Here is a 16555-nt window from a genome sequence, read left to right as displayed (position 1 = left end):
CGGAACAAACTGAGAGCTTCGGGTAGTGGGGTGTGGGGGCTGGTGTGGCTGGTGAACCTCGAGTTTTCACGCCACAGCTTGCATCACCAGCCACAGACGATGAGACAAGTCAACGGGCACTAGACTTGGAGCGACGGGACCCTCCGAGTTCATCAACATCAACGACGGTTGAAGATGGTTCATGGCGCACCAGGAACGTTTAACATCCTGCTTCGAGAAGACAGCTGGCCAATGAAATCGCCCCTTTTCTTGGAAGCCTGAGGTCATGATCGATTAGTGTCGATCACCGTCATAACTTCTCCAACTTGATGGCGGATTACATCCAAGACTGACGTCACACCAGTCTCCAAGAGGTCCAGCAATCAGGATTTGGACACTGAGAATCATGGACTGACGAATACCATGCGTATGAGCTTGGCTCTGAGGTGTTTGTTCTTTTATAAACTTGCTGACCCTCTTGAATTGCGATTTGCACTGGTGATCTTGAACCTTCCCAACTCATTTCATCGACGATAGCTTCACATTCACTCAAACAACACCGCCATCATGCCTACTATGCTCGGACTCACAACCGACCCGTCGCCTAACGGGCTCAATAGCAAAGAGGGCAAATTCGGCGAGCGCTCCAGCAGCCGCGACATGGAGCTCGTGCCCCAACAGAACGGCAGCCTGACTTCGGGCATCGAGAACTCGGACTTTTTCAACGGCGGCAAGCAAAAGGAGCACTCTGACGACGAAGAGTCGGACGATGAGAAGCTCAACACCATCAAGGCCCGCAACCACGCCGCCGCCAAGGAGATGGAGACGCTGCTGTGGCGCGCCCTGTGCGACAAGCCCAAGAGCGCCCTCAAGTACATTGGCAAGGACGCCGTCATCTCCAACCGCTTCCTGTTTGGCGACCCTGAGCCGCGCACCGCCGAGTCGGACCCGCCGCTGGAGGAAGAGATCAGACACTGCGAGGAGTGGCTCGCCTACAAGATGCACGACCCCCAGGTGGTAGAGATTGGTCTCATGGCAGCCGCCATCGCTTACAAAGTCACCCTGTTCCGCCAGATTGACAATGGGAATGGTCAGTACGGGATGCAGACGGTCGAGGCTACCTGCTCGAGCTCCTGGAGGCAGGTTGCGAGTGGAGACTGGGAGCTTTGCAGCATGTTTGCCAGTTAGAGATGGATAGCTAGCGGGGTATTACAGGCGTTTACGTGTATGGAGTAATGGCTTATCAAGCTGATTGGATTTCATAAGGGAACTTGTTTGATTTAATAAGGAATGTAACCATCTTCAACAACTTCAACCAATCTTGACGCATCATACTTATCACCTAGATGTTGCATCTCTTCACCCCAGCCAATCTAGCCACTCAGGCTTAAAGGTCCCCTCCTCCTCATATAACACAAGAGATCCTGCAATTGCAGCGATTGTCCCTAGGAGATTAATCAGAGATGCGAAAGTCGTGAGTGCCTCCCTTTGCCTTCGACTTTGGTTTGGAAATATAAAAAATGACGAATCCACCAAGAGATGAACTCCTGCGAAAGAAAACAATAAGCCGCAGTACACTCCACCGAAGGGATCCGCGAAAGGGAAGCCGAGGGAGTAGCATACGCCGCCAAGCGGCTGGAGCAGTAAGAACATGATCATCACGGGTATCGGGCCTGTACGTTCCAAGTAGTCGACCGTTTGTCGAAGATACTCGGCTGATCGAAGTAGTTCTTTTGGATCCAACGACTCTTTCGAAGGGCCACAGTGAGATATTATGACGGCCAGCTGGACCACGATCCACCCCCCTATGTAGGACCAGGAGATGATCTGGAAATGCCCTGGGACGACCGAGGCGATAAGCTTGATAGCAATGACTACCACGGAGAGCAGTGTGATAACGTCGAGAGCCATCTCAGTATGACCCCGTTGAGGGACTGGTCCAACGAGCTGTGGATCGGTATCCTGTGGCCGTAGTGCAGTGTGGCTGCGAAGAAAGAGTAGACCGGCCGCACCGGCGTTCAAATTGGTGACAAACACTGCAAAGTCCCTATAAAGGTTCCCGTGGCATGACCTAATGGCTCTCCAAAGAATGAGCACGAGCGCGTGCAAGATGCTAGCCGCCTCGGCAACACACACCACAGGGTTGAGGCGTAGGAAAAAGAACAAGATTCGGCCAAAGACATTGGATGGTTTCTTGAAAATCAAGTTGCCTTGAGGCTGCAATAGCAGACACGTGCTCAAAGCGAGCAGCATCCCAAACATGCTAGCTGCTGAAAAGGTTGACTCATCTTGGGTGTCGCTTTTCGGCGCTCGCTCCTCTAACATGGTGTTGAGAAACTCTGTCATGGAAGAAAAGTCTGGTGAAGACTAAGAGAATACAGTTAATCTTGATTATAGTTGAAAAGTTTTAGTTGTCGAGGTATCCTATCAAGAACAAGTTATTGTTAAATACAGAGTGCGGCCTCTGCCCTGGTCGCCTTGCGCCACAATAGCCTGCCTTGGGCTAAGGCATAACTGCAGAATGAGGCTGTGTCGAGTTCTTTGCCTTGCCAAGACCATGCATTTGTTTTCTCTTTCCTCTCTCCTCCCTATTTCCATTCAACTCCAATCATAGATCGTCAGGAGCAGAAATCAGCCGCTGCGCAGTTTGCACTCCGGGGGACAGACCCTTGAGCGCTGAAGCAAGCTCATCAGCAGCCTGATGTAGAGCCTCGTCTGAGAGAGGCTCCAACGCATCCAGAATAAACAGTACCCGTGTGGTATCGTCAGTCAAAGCAGTTCTTGGACCTTGTCTCCAGTTCCAGCGACGGCAGGTGATGCCCGTATCGTCGCACCAGATGGGCTCCCCAGGTGAAGCGAGCTCTGACTGAGGCTCTCCGCCAGAAAAGGTCCGAAACTCTTCTGTGCCTGTCGCTCGTACAAGGAATGGTGATCCATCATACTTGTCAAGATCTTCTCCGCCCAGAGGGATCTGATGCTTGACAGAGATGGCGTTGTAGATGTCAGTCAACCGGTTGACACGAGGGAGACCAGCTTCGACACGACGTGTAAGAGCCTCTAGACTATTACGGGTCTTTTGCGGCTTAGCCCCGAAGCCCTTATACGCGGCTCTCCAGGCGGCGATGTGAGGGATCTCGGTGACGGGGTGCTTAGCCAGAAGCCCCTTGGCTGTCTTCTCGGCCTCTTGGAGGAGGGCTTCGCTGGCGGCGTCACTAGGGCCCGGGGGAATGCCTTCGACAACTAGCAAGAGAACTCGGTAGTCGGGCCGTAGCTTGAAGATTTCTGGGGCAACGCGAGCGGCTTGTAAGAGGCTCTGCGCGATCTGTGTTCCGCTCATGGTGATGGAGTGACGACGTTTCGTGATCTAGTGGTGGAAGATGAGAAGGGTGCAACATAAGAAAAGCACGAACATGCGGGGTCTTTCTCGATAAGGTGTTATAAAGTGATTTTCAGTTATACACGTAACATGGGAGTTATGTGATCAAGGTGAATCAATAGTGGCTAGACTCGGCTGGTTAACGTAACACGATCCTTATGTCAACTGCCTTGTAGAACTGATAACATACGGCTAGGAAAACCTTAGTGTTATCATTGCCTTGAGCTCGTTTTTACACAAAATAGGCAAGGGAATAAAAAGAAAGATTGATAGGCATTTACTAATGATAACGCCAATTGTATGCCCAAGATCAACCGCTTCAAGGGGGATAATTCCCCGTGTTACTTGAGCGGTTCAATGATAATCTCGAAGCTAGGCTTCGGTCCGCCTTTTGAGGCAATCTCATCCTCCCAACTTCTCATCATCTCCCCGAATCTCCACTGATGCAACTTGAACCTCTCTTGGTCACAGGCTGTCCTTGAAAACCCCTTGCGCTTCACAGCTCCCTCCAGACACAGGCGAAGTCCGCGGGGTCGCTTCAGGGGCAGGGCTTCGACTAGCTCATCAAAGGACATGGTGAAGAAGTGTCTCGGTGGGCTCCAGCTTGACACTGGCTCTTCTTCATCGTTGTACACGGTGTAGTCGATGTTAAAGTCGTTTGTAGACGCGGTAATGTTGTCAGTCTCGGTGCTGGTAGTGTTGGCTAGACACTCATTGACAGAAGAGTTCAAATCGCTTTGATGGGATTCTCGTCGCTCCATTTCAACGTTAAGTTGCTCTCGCCCCTGGCGTGGCTCTTGTTCTCGTCCAGGAGAAGTTTGCAGCTCAAAGTCTGGTTCATCTTCTGGTTGGAAGTCTGGTTCTGGGAGGCTTCCGTCTTCTAGGTCCGGCATGACGCGCATTGTAATACTTCTCAATCGTTGCCGAATAGCGTGTTCAGCATCACAGTCAAATATCCTGTTGGGGTCTTCAGGAGAGCCATCGAAAGGATCATCACTGGCATTGCGCCGAGAACTGTCGGTGTCATGGTGGTTCTCCACAGACTCCAGAGCCATCACCGCCACAGGAGCAGAGGCCGACGGCTGTGTGTCTCTCAAAAAGACTCCGCGATTTCTTTGTCGCCTTTTTTTCGAATTGTCCGCGTAAGGCACGAGACGTTCTAGGCATTCCTTCCCCATAATGTAGCCTTGGCGATGGAGTGGCTGCCACACTCTACCCGAGGTTAAGGTGAGTTCTTCCGGCCGAGTCGGTGTGGAAGATTCGGCTGCGTAACTTTCTGTCTCATTTGGGTGTTCTTGGTTGAGCCTGGGTGCCTTTTCTTGTCTATCGTTATCCTCGAATTGGGGAGGTGCAGGGCGTTTTCCATGAGCATTGGTCTGACGAGGAGTTAGCCCCGTAATCGAGCCTGTCCGCACAAGAAACTCACTGAAGATGCAGATACTTCTGGAGCGTTAGATTCTTCGTGCATGTCTTCCATGGGCGGCACATCTTCTGTCTGCGTGTGAGGGGGCGGGCTCGGTTGCAGGATGGGACCGTCAGAGGTCGATCGCTCAGGGGGATGGTTCAGTGCTTGGGAGACACTTTTTGGTGCAGAATAGGGTTCGGTTGATTCACTAAGAAGAGTCAGAAAATAACTAAGGGGGTGTCGTGAACCAACCACTCACTCCTGAGACAGAACAACGTGATGATCATGGGCAGAAGTACCAGGTCCATTGCCTCTCAGGGCATCATAGTCCTCTAAATCGATGGGCGTTTCTCTAGTTGATCCCTCTGGATAAGACCTTCTAGGCATTGACTCGGGGGTATCTACAGAGGCCAGCTTGTTGGGAGTCTTTCGGGACCTTTCTTTGGATGTCTTTTCGGGCGTCTTTCGCTGGCATAGCTCGTTTTGTCGAAAAAAGAGCTGCGCCAGTAGGATTAAGAGTCTAAGAGAGAAACCAGGTAAGTACCTACACCGAAAAACAGAACAATTCTAGATCGACTCACTGGGCATGATCCTTCTCGTACTGAAGGCGCTGGGTGATCGGACTGTCAGGCCAAAACTCACGCCCGTGTTTCTCGAGAAACCTTCTCGCCATGTCGGAGAAGACCTTCTTATGAAGGCTGTCGCTCCATCTCGTAAACGTGGGCCCGGGGTGACCGTCCTCAGCGATAAACTCGGACGCGAAGTGCTTAACGGCCTTCTTGAAGGCTCTGGATTGGTCGAATTCACCCCTTCCGAACCCAAGAATCTCGCGGAGGTCTGTGACAGTCCGTATGTTTTTGGTCTTGATACTTTCGAGGCCTGGTCCGTTCGGGAGGTTGTTGCTGTTATCATCTGTCTCCATGATGGCGGTCATCAACAGAGTTGGAGTCGAGGGTAGACTCTTCAGGTGGGATATCTGTAGAGGCACGGCGACCACGTGATCAACTCAATATAAGTGACTAAAATCCAGAAGCAAGTAGGGATATCGTTGCTTGAAAAGAGAAGGTGCGAGATGGTGGGTGCGTTTATTCAGTTTCTGAGAGTGTGGAAACTGGCAGAAGGCAAGGCATTAGTCACGGCAAAGTCTGCCTAGACCATGGCCAAGTTTAAGTCACTCTGCAGTCAATACTCGAGCCATGAACAGGCCTTGTGGTTGCTTTTTGCTGAGCCTTGATCTGTTGTTGATGTTGGCCCGATATCCGGCCATGGCTGAGTCTTTGATCAAGACGTGTTTTTTTTTTCTGTCTTGGCCGTTTGTAGGCTCATCAGTTGTATGATAGAAAGCCCTAGGTTAATAAAATTTGCGAGATTTATCTTTAAGTAATTTCTTATCTTTAAAGCTACTCATCAGTTGTAAATTTGAAGTAGTTTCCAGGTTGACCCTAACTAGTACCGTGTTGAGTCTCACCCCTAAGCGCCCAGCGGCCACTGCTAGGTGGCCGAGGCATTGCAGACAATCCCACATACCTGAAACATAACCTTCTTACCGATGACTTAAAAAGTGTTGTGAGGCGTCTTCGGATGGCCGAGCGGCCTGCATTCCCTTGCTAACACGGGTCGCGAGGCAGTTCAGCCCTTGAAGGGGCAGAGATTGGTTCAGTAGATTATTCATCTGGCCTGCACCCTAACATGTCGATCAACGAAACTCTTGGAATAGAATAGAATACAACAACTTTATTTCTCTAGTTGTTTTGCGAGGTCGAAAGTAAACAATTCGCGTCTTGGCAGTTAGGGTTACATCCCCTCTACATAGCTAGTCCAGGGTTCAACTTGCAACAACTACATTCAGACAATGCGGCACTCTTCAGAGAGGCTCTCGCTGTAACGCCCTATAAGTACTGAATCTCGAGGGAAAAAAATTCAGCACCAAATTGCTAACATTCCTCCCCATGTCCACCCGTCATCCGCTCTGCTTAAGCGCGCTCTTCTCCATTCATCTCGACCATGCGCTGTGTGACGGTAGTAGTCTTGTGGAAGCGGAATGGCTTAATCTTTCGCTCAAAGAGTTCATCCAGCTCGGCAGCCGATCGTCTGAATTATTGTCAGCGTAATTCATAGCCTCACAGTAGTGACGAGGACAACGAAAGGAGAGTTGAACATACCCCTTAGTCTCTGGGATCAAGAACCACATGCCAACAGTAAAAGGGGCGCCCAGGCCAACGTACAGCCAAGCGGTCTTGAGGCCCCAGTTCCATTCCTCGGCATTGATCATGTACGGAAGAACAGTACCGATAACAGTCCCTACCACACATGTAGAGGCAGCGGCAAAGCCAGCCGTGTAAGGACGAAGGCGTTGGGATGAGATTTCTCCAACGAAGCCCCAGCCAGTCGCACCGTTTGCCACCAGACCAACATCTGTAAGTTCAAATGTATTAATAGGTAGCCTTACAACACTCTCAAGAGACAATGCTTACTCCAGAGGACAGAAAAGAACACCATGGCATTATAAGTGGCCGTGCTTGAGGGAACCACTCCAAGGATGCCAACTATCACACAACAACCCCAGCTAAGGCTAGTATTAGCATCTATTCAGGATGTAAGTGACACCAAAACTCACCATATTGTACTTCCGTAACAAGCCATCCAGCGACGGCCAGTAGCATCAGCGAGGTAAATAACGACAATGCTGAAGAAGATGTTGATACCCGAGGTCATGCAGGTGATCTTGAAAGGATCCTTGAGGCCGGCCTGCTGAAAGAAGTAAGTGGCATAGCTAGCAAAGATGCCCAAGCCGATGAGTTGTTGTGTCATCAAAGTCCAGGCCGAAATCATGGTGCGCAGGCCGTCCTGGCCCCTGAAGATATTGTACCACTTTTCACGGCTCTGCTCAGCCGCAATGGCACGCTCATGTTCGACATTGATGAGGAGAAGGTTATACTGGTGGTCCACGTCGTAGTCCTTGATGTCCCAGTGAAGCCTATGCAGCATCTTCTTGGCCTCCTTTTCCTTGCCCTTTGACGCGCACCAGGCCGGGGACTCGGGCACCAACAGGTAGATGATGATCATCAAGCCGATTTGAGACCATTGCGTGTATATAGGGGTTAGATAATTATCAGGCTCCTTTTCCAACATGACCTGCAAGGCCACAGGGGCAAAGAACTGGCCGGCAGAAAACCACAAGCTATAGCACATGAGCATAGCACCGCGGATGCGAACAGGAGCCACCTCGGATAGATAGGTAGGGATAGTAGTCTGGAGACAGCCGACGCCAATGCCGCCAAAGAGCTTCGCCACGAGCCAAACTTTCCAGTTCTTAGCCACGCACTCGAGGATGATGCTGATGGTGAGAAGAAACCACAGCCAGTACATGGCAAACTTCCTGCCAAGTCGTGAGGAAAGAAAGGTCAGTGAGACCATGCCGATGATCTGTCCGACGGCTCCAATGGCGTTCCAGGCGCTGAGCACGCTTGAAACTAGGTACTTGTCGCCGTTCTCATTGGTGCCTGTCCCAAATTGCTTAACAAAGCCTGAGTTGGCGATAATGTTTCCCATTATACTGCCAGTTATGTCAGCCATGTACCCAAGTAAGCAGCCAACATCCACTGAGTTTAAGTGAGGTTCACGAACCCGATCTGGTATCCATCTGTCGCCGCACTCAGAGTCACCATGAAGCAGATCAACGTGTTGACCTTGAACTTCTTGACCGTCTCCCAGAGGGTGAGGGTCTCGTAGCCACTCACGCCCTGGCCGGCGGCCGCTGCCTCGGAGCTCAGCGTCTTCTCTTTCGTGGTGACGACATCATTGTCCACATGTTCGACTGGGACTGGCTTTTCGTCCACTTTCTCAGAAGTGGCCATGTTGTGATCCTGGGGGTGGCAGAGGTGGACTGCAGACGTGAAGACGAGACAATGCAAGGTGAAGATGGAAGTAGCCCTTGTGAGTTGGGATGCAAGATAGATACTGGATACAACTCTCGAGATGAACTAGAGCACCTCTTTATATAACCAAGCCCTCGGTTTAATGTAGAGCGCAGACATCGGACTAGCATCCATCCATGGGCAGTCATTGTTTCCATCTGTACTAACCTCACCAACAGCCGACCCACGCTACAAGGCTTGGTATGCAGGATTATTTAGCCTGAAAGGGGGAGAACTATAGCCCTTGTAGGTACATCTGGGGATTAAACTTGAGATCCCCTCGCTTGGAACATGGTGAATGAGACTCGTGGCATAAGCTCTCTTTTGCCTAGAGCCATCTTACCGGGCCCAAATTTTGTGCTTTGTGTAAGAGTATTGTAAAAGCATTCAAGAGCATTTTCAATTTCTTCTGATAGAGCTTAACTCTATAATCAACGACGAAGCTTTCGCAAGACATGTCATGAGCAAGGGCCATGACACACTTGGGCGGGTTGACAATGTCGTTAATGCAACGGCGATCCTCTACTTCGAGTTTCAATAACCTCACCTCAGTGGCACCATCCTCGCGGGGTTAGATACGCCAAGGTTACATGCACTACAATGTTTGTCCGGGGTCCCCATCTGGGAACTCCATCTGGGGCATCAAGATGGGATTGTTCTGCGGGGGGTTGGCAATTGTCGTATTCAACCCGACAAATAGCCCTCTACGCGTATCATTCACGGCACACAATTGCACGAAAAGCCGAAAATGTCCAAGTTTCTCGGTCAAACACCTCGCTGATCATTTCAAATCTCGGGTAAATAAACATCGAAACGCTCTTGGTATTTCAAGTACTAAATATCTCCCCAGACAGTCCAGGTACATGTCCCTAATATACTCCCTCCCTATCAAACAACGATCTTAGAAGCAATTCAAGCATCATTGTTCTCCAATCGCCTTATCGGCCTGATTATAAGCTCATAGTCCAAACGAGACCCGTCCAGCTTAGCTTCTTGCATCTCCTGCTTTATAGTCGTGAGATAAATCTCCTTGACGTTCTTGTACTTGACCTCGTTGTACAGAAAGACCTGGTACTGTTCAGGCCGCTTCCCCATCAACGTGATGCATAGGCCCCTGAGGGAGTGCTTGTTCTCCATGGGCAGCTCGTCAACCAGCTCTCTCATGGAGCCTTTGAAGAAGTCACGCTCGTGGTAGTTCCACATCACGGGCCGCATCTCGGTTTGATACACGGTAAAGGCAAAGGTAGGGTCTGGGTCGGACGTGGCATCTCTGGTTGGCTGGTGCGTGAGAGTGTCCTCGACTTGAGGTGCCTCAGATTGCTGTTTCCCCTTGACCACAGGAACAGATTGCTCTGGCTCTTCAGAATGAGATTGGCTTCGAGTCTTGCCTTCGGTGTCATCACCCTCGAGCCGGGTTGATGACACATTGTCCTGAGGTGAACCCTCCCTAAGGTGAGTTTGGACCTTGGGGGGTTCGTCAAGGGGAGCATCCTCGAAGGGGTCCATCTCTGGTTGCTTCCGAGATGCCTCAGCTTCTTGCTCTGGCTCTGGAGCCGGTGCATCTGACATGAGAGCAAGAGGTGCTTTGGTGGGGGAGTCGATCGCTGCAGACCTTCGAGCCAGCGCCTCTCTGTGAGCATCTTCACCGAGTTCAGGGCTCCCTTGGTGAGACATAGGTCCAGGCAAGCCATCAACGCCGTCCAGACCATCAGGGAGGACATAGTCATATAGCCGAGCCTGTCTCGTCTCTGCCTCAGAGGTGTTATTGTTTTTCATTCGGCCTGCCCAGGAGTGTGACAGAGGTTCATCGTCATCATCGCTAGAGCACTCAGTCGCGGGCATAGCATAGCCTTGTTCTAGTCGAGGGCTCTTGGTCCGACGAGCTGGCTCTTCAAGCTCGGTCTCTGCTGGTCTCTTTTCACCTTGCGTGATCTATTGATTGGTTAGTTTATTCGTCAACGTATCATTGCCAACGTGGAAATCACTTACAGGGGGCGCAACTGTCTCTGGGCTGTTGGGGATGTCGTATGGGTCTTGAGCAGGCACGGCATCTGTCTCCTCAGGAGCCATCGTTTGTGTCCGCTCTCTTGGTGCGCGTTTGGGCGTGTCAAGGTACCATTCGTCGATTCCATCATCCACCGTTGCGCACGGGGGTGCCATGGGCGCAGCGGACAACTCTGGTGAAGGGAAGTCAGGGTCACTATCGATGATCAGTCATGGCACGACGTAGACAGTAGTTACCGGGTAACTCACTGTAGGTATTTGAGGGTTCTCGGGCCTTCATCATCACTGAATCCATCATCATCGAAGGGATCAAAGTCTGGCAGCCCATCCACGTCAATGGGGCTATCCAAGCTTGACCCTTGATCTCGTGGAATGTGACTTGTTCTCAAGATGTGAGAGTCTGGAGTCTCTAAGCTGCTGGGCCGTTGCTGGGCAGTCTGTTGTTGAGAGGCATTGGTGGGGGTGGTGGGAAGCAGGGTGACAGGATACGCTGGGTTGATCCTATGCTTCTGGTTGTTCATAAGGATCTGGTTACGACGGAAGGCCAGTGGCATCAAGAGATCGCAGATCCTATAGTATGTCCATATCAGCTTCTTTCTATGCTAGTAGTAGTCTCTCATCATGGCCACTCACTTCTTACGGTCTTTAGAGAAACAGTATCCCTTCTTGTTCGCAGGAGAAGGCTGGTCGGGCCAGAAGTGGGAACCCCGTTCGGCCTCGTGAAGGAACGAGGTGGCCAGCTGCCGAAAGATGTCCTGATTGAATTGGACCGACCACTGAGTGAGTGCGATCCTCTGGAGGTTCTTCTTGGCCAAGAACTTGTCGGTGAAAGACTTGAGAGTGTCGTCAAACTCTCGAATGAGGGCCCTGTCTGGGGCAGGGTTCTGACCAGCAAGTCCGAGATCTGTGAGGAGCTCTGCAACTCTAGGAAGTCTCTTCTTGCATCGTCTGCTGGACCGACGTGCCTTCCTAACGTGCTCGGGGAGATCCATGTTGACAAGTGGGAGATGATATTGAGTGGATTAGGGAGTAAACGTCTGTGAATATGGAGAGTTGATTGAGTGTTCTACTACAAACAAAAGAGAAGGAATAAAATAAAAAGAGGTTGGGGATGATAGGAAGCAGTTACCAGAGGGAGAGGGCGCCTTCAGCGTGAATCTTGGCTATGCATCCCACGCGGTCAAGACCGACGCAGGGGGTTTATTACTCGAAGTGTACCAAGTAGCTACAGGGTTTCATGTCGACGCGAAGATCCCCCCTTCAGCTGCGGCACAAGTTATCTCGGCATCTGGGAGGTGTGGCAAGTCTGCCTTGCGCGCGTATCTGGGTGTTGTATGGGGGGTGTGGATTTTGGTGTTGGTGTTGTTGGCCCGAAACCCCGGCCATGGCGGAGTCAAGGCAGTGAAGCAATTGCGACATACATGACTCAACGAGCCTTCTCTCCTGACACTCTTTTAGAGTTTAGACCTCTGTCACATTGTGAGCCCGTTGAATCCTTGAAAAGTTGCCTTGGGCTGTGGTTCATGGGGTGATGGCGGAGTGGATTGTTTGCCTTTGTTGGTCCCAGGAGAGTGGTTCGCCTTGCCGCGCCGCAGCAATGACCATCAAGGAGCCCGCAGGAGAGAAAAAAATCCTGAAGACACTCAGCAATCTTTTCTTCTTTCAGGTGAGTTGTCCAAGCGCAAGTGAAGATGGTGGTGGTGTCCGGGGACGCCGAGTTACTGGATGACACGCCCGCGCGCTGAGGTCCAGCCCTCACCCAGACTCATATTTCCTCTTTTCTCTCGACAATGTCTCTTGTCTCTCGAAGATTCTTCTTCTCGGATGCTTCGACATGCATATCCGGCGGCAGCCACACGCGGCTCCCCTGCGATGCACGATGGGGGAATTGCACATCGCCGATTGAGGGCGTCTCTCACCGCGAACGACAGATCAAGACACTGCGATCTAACGCAACTGCGACCAACTTCCAATGATCAATGGCCACGTATATAGAGAATTCAATCAGAGCTGTTCGAGAACCGTGAGACTGGTCAGAGCGCAGTCCCCCCCGTTGGAAGGACTGTTGATACCACCACAACTGTGTTGAGTAGCCCCGAGAACCACCCTGTACTGATGCGACAGCTGCTTGCGCGTATGATCAAATGAAACTGGTTTCTAATTGCGGAAATTTGGGGGATGAGAGATGATGACTCTTGGTCAAAAGGGGTTGATGACTTCTGCAGATGTCGAACATCATGGAGGGAGTTCACTAAGTGCAGGTGAGGGAAACAACAGATGGCTTGTTTCTTGCGGGAAATGTGTATGTTAGAAGAGTTGTAAACTGATCAACGTAGTCATAGTGCGTCTTAGAGTCTAGTAGTGTTAGTTGTAGTTAACATAACTGCTTCTTATGATTACTCTAAGTACTCGCTCTCTTAAACCCTCACACCTTATCATACTAAATTCTTATAAGGGCAAGATAGGTAGGTAGTAGTAATCCTTGTTCTCAGCTCGTTTTGGAAAAGTGGATCCCTTTTTCCAGTTTTTTTTAAACCCCTAGGCGTTCTTGGTTGTTTTATGCTGTTGGTTGAGTTACCCATGCAACATGCTCCGAATTGGGCAACATACCAAAGTCACAGCCATGTCACCATTGTTTTTTTGCTCACGGTGCGTAGTCTTGATACTCATCTCATCCCATGAGTAAAACGGTTCAAGAGACTAGGTCAATTCGTAGGAGCTGTAGACAAGTTAATCTTTCCAGTTGTGAGCTTTCAGCCAAGTTGCTCGACCAACTGGACACTTCCGACGAAACAACTCTGTCATCGGTTCACGTTGATACTTGCATCGCACCCATGTCTTGTTATAAAACTTGTTCAAAAAAGAAAAACTATTGCGCACGAGTCCTGCCCAGATCCTCAATGTCACCCATCAGTACCCCCATTCACAACTTACAAGGGGTGCAGGCAGCGAGCTCGACCAGCACGACCAAGAGATTTTGGGAACTCTCGACCTCTGTCCAACACTTCCTGTTCTCTCTATCTTTTCCTTTGCCATTCCTCTCTATTCCTTCTGGAACAATCCCCTGCATTGTTGGTTGTGCAGAGACATAGGGGCTGTCCTCGTGCTTTACCCTCATTGTCCATTGTTCACGACTATAAATACTGTTCCCATTCTTTTGCACGTCCGCAACTCCTATGCCATGGACCAGGCAACTCGCCCCCAAAAGCCATCCAAGGCAGGTGAACGAGTCTTCAAGACAAAGACTTGCAACATCCCCAGTCTCACCGAGCTCCGCAAGTCGCTCGGTTACGGGCACAGAGGGGAAGAGCAAGATATCGCCTTCAAGAGAGCCCTCACAGCCCAAGTTGAAACCTTTGTTTCCAGAGACAACCTCCCCGGTGTCAGCTTCACAAAGTGGAAGACACCTGCCCACCAGAAAGGCCTGCGGGAGATAACCAAGGACTTCCTTGCTATCAAACAAAAAGGTCCTGAATTCTGGCCCAACGACCCCAACTCGTCCAACAGGCGGCCTCTCGAGTACCCAAGAGACTACGAAGAGTAAGTGAGTCATGTACATATATCAGAGCTCGAGGCCCTGACCTCACAGGATACATCGTCTCTTGACAAAAGTGTTTTACCGCACCGCTCAGGAGCACAAGCGGAAACAATCCACGCCCTTAACTCCCAAAGAGTCGACTGAGAAACCCAAGTCTACCTTCACTAAGCAACGTCATCCAAAAACGACCTCGGGCGAACAAAGTTCGCGACGAGCCTGCCCAGATTCCAGGGGCCAAAGCGCCGACGACCCCATCGAGCTTGACAACATGCAGTCTACAAGAAATGTTTCCGGACCATCTGCGTAAGTTGTTTCTGATGCTTCTTGAAGACTTTTGTGCTTATAAGTTTATTTCCAGGGACGTCAACCCCTCTGCAGAACCGTCCCGGAGGTTCGCCCGTGAGTTTTTTATGCCCCCTGAACTACCAGATGGCATCCCCCCTGAGGAAGGGCCTATCGGTCGACCATGGGAAACACGAGATGATTTTCTCGATCCTCACGTCCCTCGAAATAACAATACAACTTCAAACATCCCTTCCCATGCTGCAACTGCTGAGGATCCCTATCAAGAGCCCGACAGCCCGACCGAAGACACCCATGTTGTATGTACCGGGTTTACCAAACCTTTGCAAATTATGCTGACATTGGCGACCAGCCTCGAGATCGCGGGAAACGACCGGCACAAGGGGACTACTCAATTCAAGATGTTCGCCCGGCCAAAGTCCTCCGACAAGCACGAGACAACATAGAAGTCGGGCCTGGATCATCAACCAGGGGCCCGTCTTCCAATAACTCATGTGCCAACGCACCTTCTGCCAATAACTCGTCTTCCAGTTTTGCTCCCACCAGAATCCCTTCCCAAAATGTTCCATCGGTCGATCCCCCTTCTGCTGCACCCCGGCCCGTCAGGAAAAGGGTTCGGATCCATCACGAGCAAACCCGAGCCTCAAGTCGGATCCGGAACCAAACTCAGCACCCGAATTTCGCGGACGAGCAGACCTCGCGTAGGGCTATTCTCACGTCTTCTTCGGAAGATGAAGAAGAACAAGAAAATGAAAGAGATGATGGGCTCCGAGAACCGCCACGCCCTACAGACAATGTCCCCAACGACACATCTCGTCATGAGAATCCCTCTACAACTGCGCCTCGTGGTAACGCTACAGCGCCAGCAGCAGAGAAATCATCGTCAAAGCCCCGTAAAAATGCCGCCAAGAAACAGGCTTCGACCAAGAAAACCTCCAAGCCCAGAGCACCCAGGTCTAACGCGAAGCGTGGTCCGGCGCAAGAATCCCCAGCCGGGCCCAGCACCCAGCGCAACTCTACGCAGCAGCAGGCCAATGGCAGTTCGACATCTGGGTCAGGAACTCGTCAGTCTCAAACAGGCCAGCCCCAGACCGAGCAGAACCAGCCAGCTCGTAACAACACCGCGCCAAGTGCGGAAGAAAGACAAGTTATTGATTCTTCATCCTTCTTCTTCCTCAGACACGACGACAGAGCGTACATGCCCTGGACGCCCGCAGCCAACGCGTTGCAGATCTTGTTCCAGATGTCCCTCTCCGAGCTCATGCAGGATCTAGGATGGGACAATGCCCAAACGCTCTACATGAAGCTCGATGACAGCGCCAAACTCCTTGATGATCCATATGCAGCGAACTTTAATCCAGGCGATAATGACATGTTCAATGAAATGAGGCGCGTCTGGGTTGGGGAGATGCAACGGTGCTACCAGCGCACCACAGAGCCAAACTTGAAGTTTACACTGCACTTCAAGAAAAAGAAGGCGTAAGACTGTGTTTGGTTTAAAGTCCATTTCTTTGATGTTTTCATTCATGATCAAACAGGAATGCTTGTCAGGATTACGGAATTAATAGGAGGCAACATACACGACTATTTGCGAACATTTCCTTAGACCGTATAGCCCATTCTACGAGCAAGATAGACAGTGCGATATGAGTTAGTTATTTATTACAATTGAGGCTCTTCACAGCCATGATATTCAGGGGCAAGGCTGGAAGCAAAAAAATGATGCGACATGCAAAAACATACAACAGCGGGGATTCGCTGGTCGTCACCGACCCAACTACTAATCCGCCCCTCACTGGCTTATCTATGGGAGAGCGGACGGGATCCCGAGTTCTCCAGTGGGTATGGTCGTATGTACCAGAACTGCTTCAAAGTTGGATTATAGTGATCGCAGAGGTACCTGGTAGGTACATAGGAACCAGGTGCAGTGCACAGACATACCTATGTCAGCAATGCAGACAGAACTTGCACCATGTTCAAGTAATCATATTCCTACCTAGTTAGCAAGTAATTTTTTCCCTGATATCTAGGAT

General features: G+C 50.8%; 6 protein-coding genes across 6 annotated transcripts; 2 read left to right on the top strand and 4 right to left on the bottom strand.

Moving 5' to 3' along the window:
- The first annotated feature begins 482 nt into the window (after positions 1 to 482).
- Positions 483 to 2318, top strand: NECHADRAFT_102389 (uncharacterized protein). Its single transcript, XM_003054442.1, has one exon. The coding sequence runs from the start codon at positions 547 to 549 to the stop codon at positions 1165 to 1167; it is 621 nt and encodes a 206-aa protein (XP_003054488.1). The 5' UTR covers positions 483 to 546; the 3' UTR covers positions 1168 to 2318.
- Positions 2319 to 2587: 269 nt separating this feature from the next.
- NECHADRAFT_75263 (uncharacterized protein) lies at positions 2588 to 3316 on the bottom strand (the record flags this gene model as incomplete). Its single annotated transcript, XM_003053737.1, has 1 exon — positions 2588 to 3316. The coding sequence occupies one exon, from the start codon at positions 3314 to 3316 to the stop codon at positions 2588 to 2590; it is 729 nt and encodes a 242-aa protein (XP_003053783.1).
- A 380-nt stretch (positions 3317 to 3696) lies between these two features.
- On the bottom strand, positions 3697 to 5682 carry NECHADRAFT_75262 (uncharacterized protein; the record flags this gene model as incomplete). Its single annotated transcript, XM_003053736.1, has 4 exons — positions 3697 to 4437; positions 4782 to 4968; positions 5020 to 5280; positions 5342 to 5682. The coding sequence occupies 4 exons, from the start codon at positions 5680 to 5682 to the stop codon at positions 3697 to 3699; spliced, it is 1530 nt and encodes a 509-aa protein (XP_003053782.1).
- Positions 5683 to 6733: 1051 nt separating this feature from the next.
- On the bottom strand, positions 6734 to 8617 carry NECHADRAFT_31847 (uncharacterized protein; the record flags this gene model as incomplete). Its single annotated transcript, XM_003053735.1, has 5 exons — positions 6734 to 6851; positions 6923 to 7175; positions 7235 to 7345; positions 7388 to 8316; positions 8388 to 8617. The coding sequence occupies 5 exons, from the start codon at positions 8615 to 8617 to the stop codon at positions 6734 to 6736; spliced, it is 1641 nt and encodes a 546-aa protein (XP_003053781.1).
- Positions 8618 to 9504: 887 nt separating this feature from the next.
- Positions 9505 to 11673, bottom strand: NECHADRAFT_98931 (uncharacterized protein; the record flags this gene model as incomplete). Its single annotated transcript, XM_003053734.1, has 4 exons — positions 9505 to 10609; positions 10667 to 10877; positions 10931 to 11251; positions 11315 to 11673. The coding sequence occupies 4 exons, from the start codon at positions 11671 to 11673 to the stop codon at positions 9590 to 9592; spliced, it is 1911 nt and encodes a 636-aa protein (XP_003053780.1). The 3' UTR covers positions 9505 to 9589.
- A 2189-nt stretch (positions 11674 to 13862) lies between these two features.
- Positions 13863 to 16005, top strand: NECHADRAFT_75259 (uncharacterized protein; the record flags this gene model as incomplete). Its single annotated transcript, XM_003054441.1, has 4 exons — positions 13863 to 14221; positions 14271 to 14522; positions 14578 to 14821; positions 14875 to 16005. 4 exons carry the CDS (start codon positions 13863 to 13865, stop codon positions 16003 to 16005), a joined length of 1986 nt encoding a protein of 661 aa, XP_003054487.1.
- Between the last annotated feature and the right edge of the window lie 550 nt (positions 16006 to 16555).

This window comes from Fusarium vanettenii (genome assembly GCF_000151355.1).
Source record: "Fusarium vanettenii 77-13-4 chromosome 1 genomic scaffold NECHAsca_1_chr1_3_0, whole genome shotgun sequence".
NCBI lineage: Eukaryota > Fungi > Ascomycota > Sordariomycetes > Hypocreales > Nectriaceae > Fusarium > Fusarium vanettenii.
Note: the sequence above shows the minus strand (reverse complement) of the source record. Positions and strands in the feature narration are given on the sequence as shown.

What these genes read in the sequence shown, in the direction of transcription:
- NECHADRAFT_102389 (XM_003054442.1), top strand. Translation starts at nt 547, where the DNA reads ATGCCTACTATGCTCGGACTCACAACCGACCCGTCGCCTAACGGGCTC.